The sequence below is a fragment of the Epinephelus moara genome, chromosome 6, assembly GCF_006386435.1.
Source record: "Epinephelus moara isolate mb chromosome 6, YSFRI_EMoa_1.0, whole genome shotgun sequence".
Taxonomy (NCBI): Eukaryota; Metazoa; Chordata; class Actinopteri; order Perciformes; family Serranidae; genus Epinephelus; species Epinephelus moara.
The window spans coordinates 32,175,178-32,177,043 of NC_065511.1; the positions used below are offsets into that span (position 1 = coordinate 32,175,178).

A 1,866-nucleotide genomic window follows, 5' to 3' on the forward strand; every position below is an offset into this window, starting at 1 on the left:
TGAGGGTAAAATGAAGGATGAGAAAGACAGGTGGTTTGGTGCAGCATCAGCAGTGATGAAGGTGTTGCAGAGGACCATCATTGAGAAGAGGGAGCTGAGCCAGAAGGCGAAGCTTTCTTTTTATCGGTACATCTACGTTCCGACCCTCAACTATGGTCATGAGCTTTGGATAGTGACCGAAAGAATGAGATCACGAATAAGAGCAGCCGAAGAGTTTCTCTCATAGGGTGGCTCAGAGGGCCCTATCTTAGAGATAGGGTGAAGACCTTGAATATTTAGAGGGAGCTTGTAGTAGAGCCATGGCTCCTTCCTGTCGGCAGATGCCAGTTGAGGTGGTTCGGGCATCTGATCAGGAATGTTAGAGGTTTTCCAGGCATGTCCAACTGTTAGGAGGCTCTGGGGCAGAACTACAACACCCTGGAGGGATTATATATCTCATCTGGCCTGGGAATGCCTCGGGATCCCTCAGAAGGAGTTGAAAAGCGTTGCTATAGAGAGGGACATCTGGAGTGCTTTGCTCACCCTGCTGCCCCCGTGACCTGGCCCCGGATAAGCAAATGAAAATAGATGGATGGTTTTAAATCGAAAGATTTTATACTAAGGATAAAAGAGACTTGGATTATACTGCAGGAGTTGTGATTGAGTTTATAAATGGATGGTTTGATATAGTTTTGCTTAAATTTACCGCAGCCATTCTGGTTTTGGATTCTTCGTTTACCATGGAGACAAATGGAAAAAGTTCTCTTCACAAATTCAATGTCACACATAGTGAGTAACTGATACACAAATAATCATCTTGTGGGTGAATGATTCCTTTAACATGCGTGCTTATATCTATTTGTTTAGAACTGCAGCAGGTCGTGGTGCACTGAGATTGTGTGTGAAGTCCAGCAGCTCCTGAGAGGGCAGGCTGCCGTCATTCGTGTCAGCCGCAGAGTTCATGACGATTTTTTCAGAAAAGTGAGTTACACTACTGAGCACAGATGCTCATTTCAGCCTCAATCTTTCTGTCCTATGACAAACACAGTGGTCATCACCTTTGTGTATCTTTCTGTAGGCCAAATATAAGTCAGTGAGGATAATCGGTGCTTATCACGTCGCTGCTCAGGAGACTAACCTCATCACGCTGGGCACAGAGACAGTCTGGAGGGAGGTAAGAAGACTGTAGTGGGATTTTAATGGGCAGATTTTGGAGTGGCATTTACTTTCTCTAAGCTCTCCCATCATCTGTTTTTCTGTAGACTGTACTGGAGGTGCTAAAGGGCCGAGCTATCCCCATCTCACTGTGGATTCTGATTGGTAGCATCATTGGAGGTTTGCTGTTACTGGCCCTCATCATTTTTGTACTATGGAAGGTATTTTCACTTAACAGTTACCTCACATTAATTCAGGAAATGAACATGTTGTAGACAGAGCATCAATCTCTATCTCATTTCTTGTCAGATGGGATTCTTTGCACGCAAACAGAGAGGAGAGGATGAGAACCATGAGGACTGAGCCCAACTTTTGCTGCCATGACAACAGTCATTTACCATGATGACTACCACATTTGCTGAGTCCAACTCTTACAAGGCACAGAGACAGTTTGGACTCGACTCACAGACGCAACAGGGACCTCCAGGACCAAAGAGAGCACCACGAGGGTCCAACAGAAATGCACTACCCACTATTTCCAGGGTCGGGAGCACTTATGTAAATAATCTTTTTCTGTTTTTAAGGAAACACGCAAAGTGTATTAAACCACAATTCTTCTATTTAATATACAGACACCTTCCTGGTTTTACATTTCAAACAATCACTCTGTCGTATGTTTGTCTCACAGTTTTGTGTTTGTTCTTCAGTGAAATTAAAAAACTGTTGAAAAAA

General features: G+C 43.9%; 1 protein-coding gene across 2 annotated transcripts in view; it reads left to right on the forward strand.

Moving 5' to 3' along the window:
* The window catches only part of itga10 (integrin, alpha 10), a 43,563-nt gene extending 41,922 nt beyond the window's left edge, over window positions 1-1,641 (forward strand). For both annotated transcript variants that reach the window (XM_050045894.1, XM_050045895.1), the window contains exons 27-30: window positions 847-960; window positions 1,058-1,153; window positions 1,242-1,355; window positions 1,444-1,641. In XM_050045894.1, the coding sequence (XP_049901851.1) occupies window positions 847-960; window positions 1,058-1,153; window positions 1,242-1,355; window positions 1,444-1,497 (378 nt within the window). In that variant the 3' untranslated portion in view covers window positions 1,498-1,641. The remainder of the gene's footprint in view (window positions 1-846; window positions 961-1,057; window positions 1,154-1,241; window positions 1,356-1,443) is intronic.
* The last annotated feature ends 225 nt before the right edge of the window (window positions 1,642-1,866 follow it).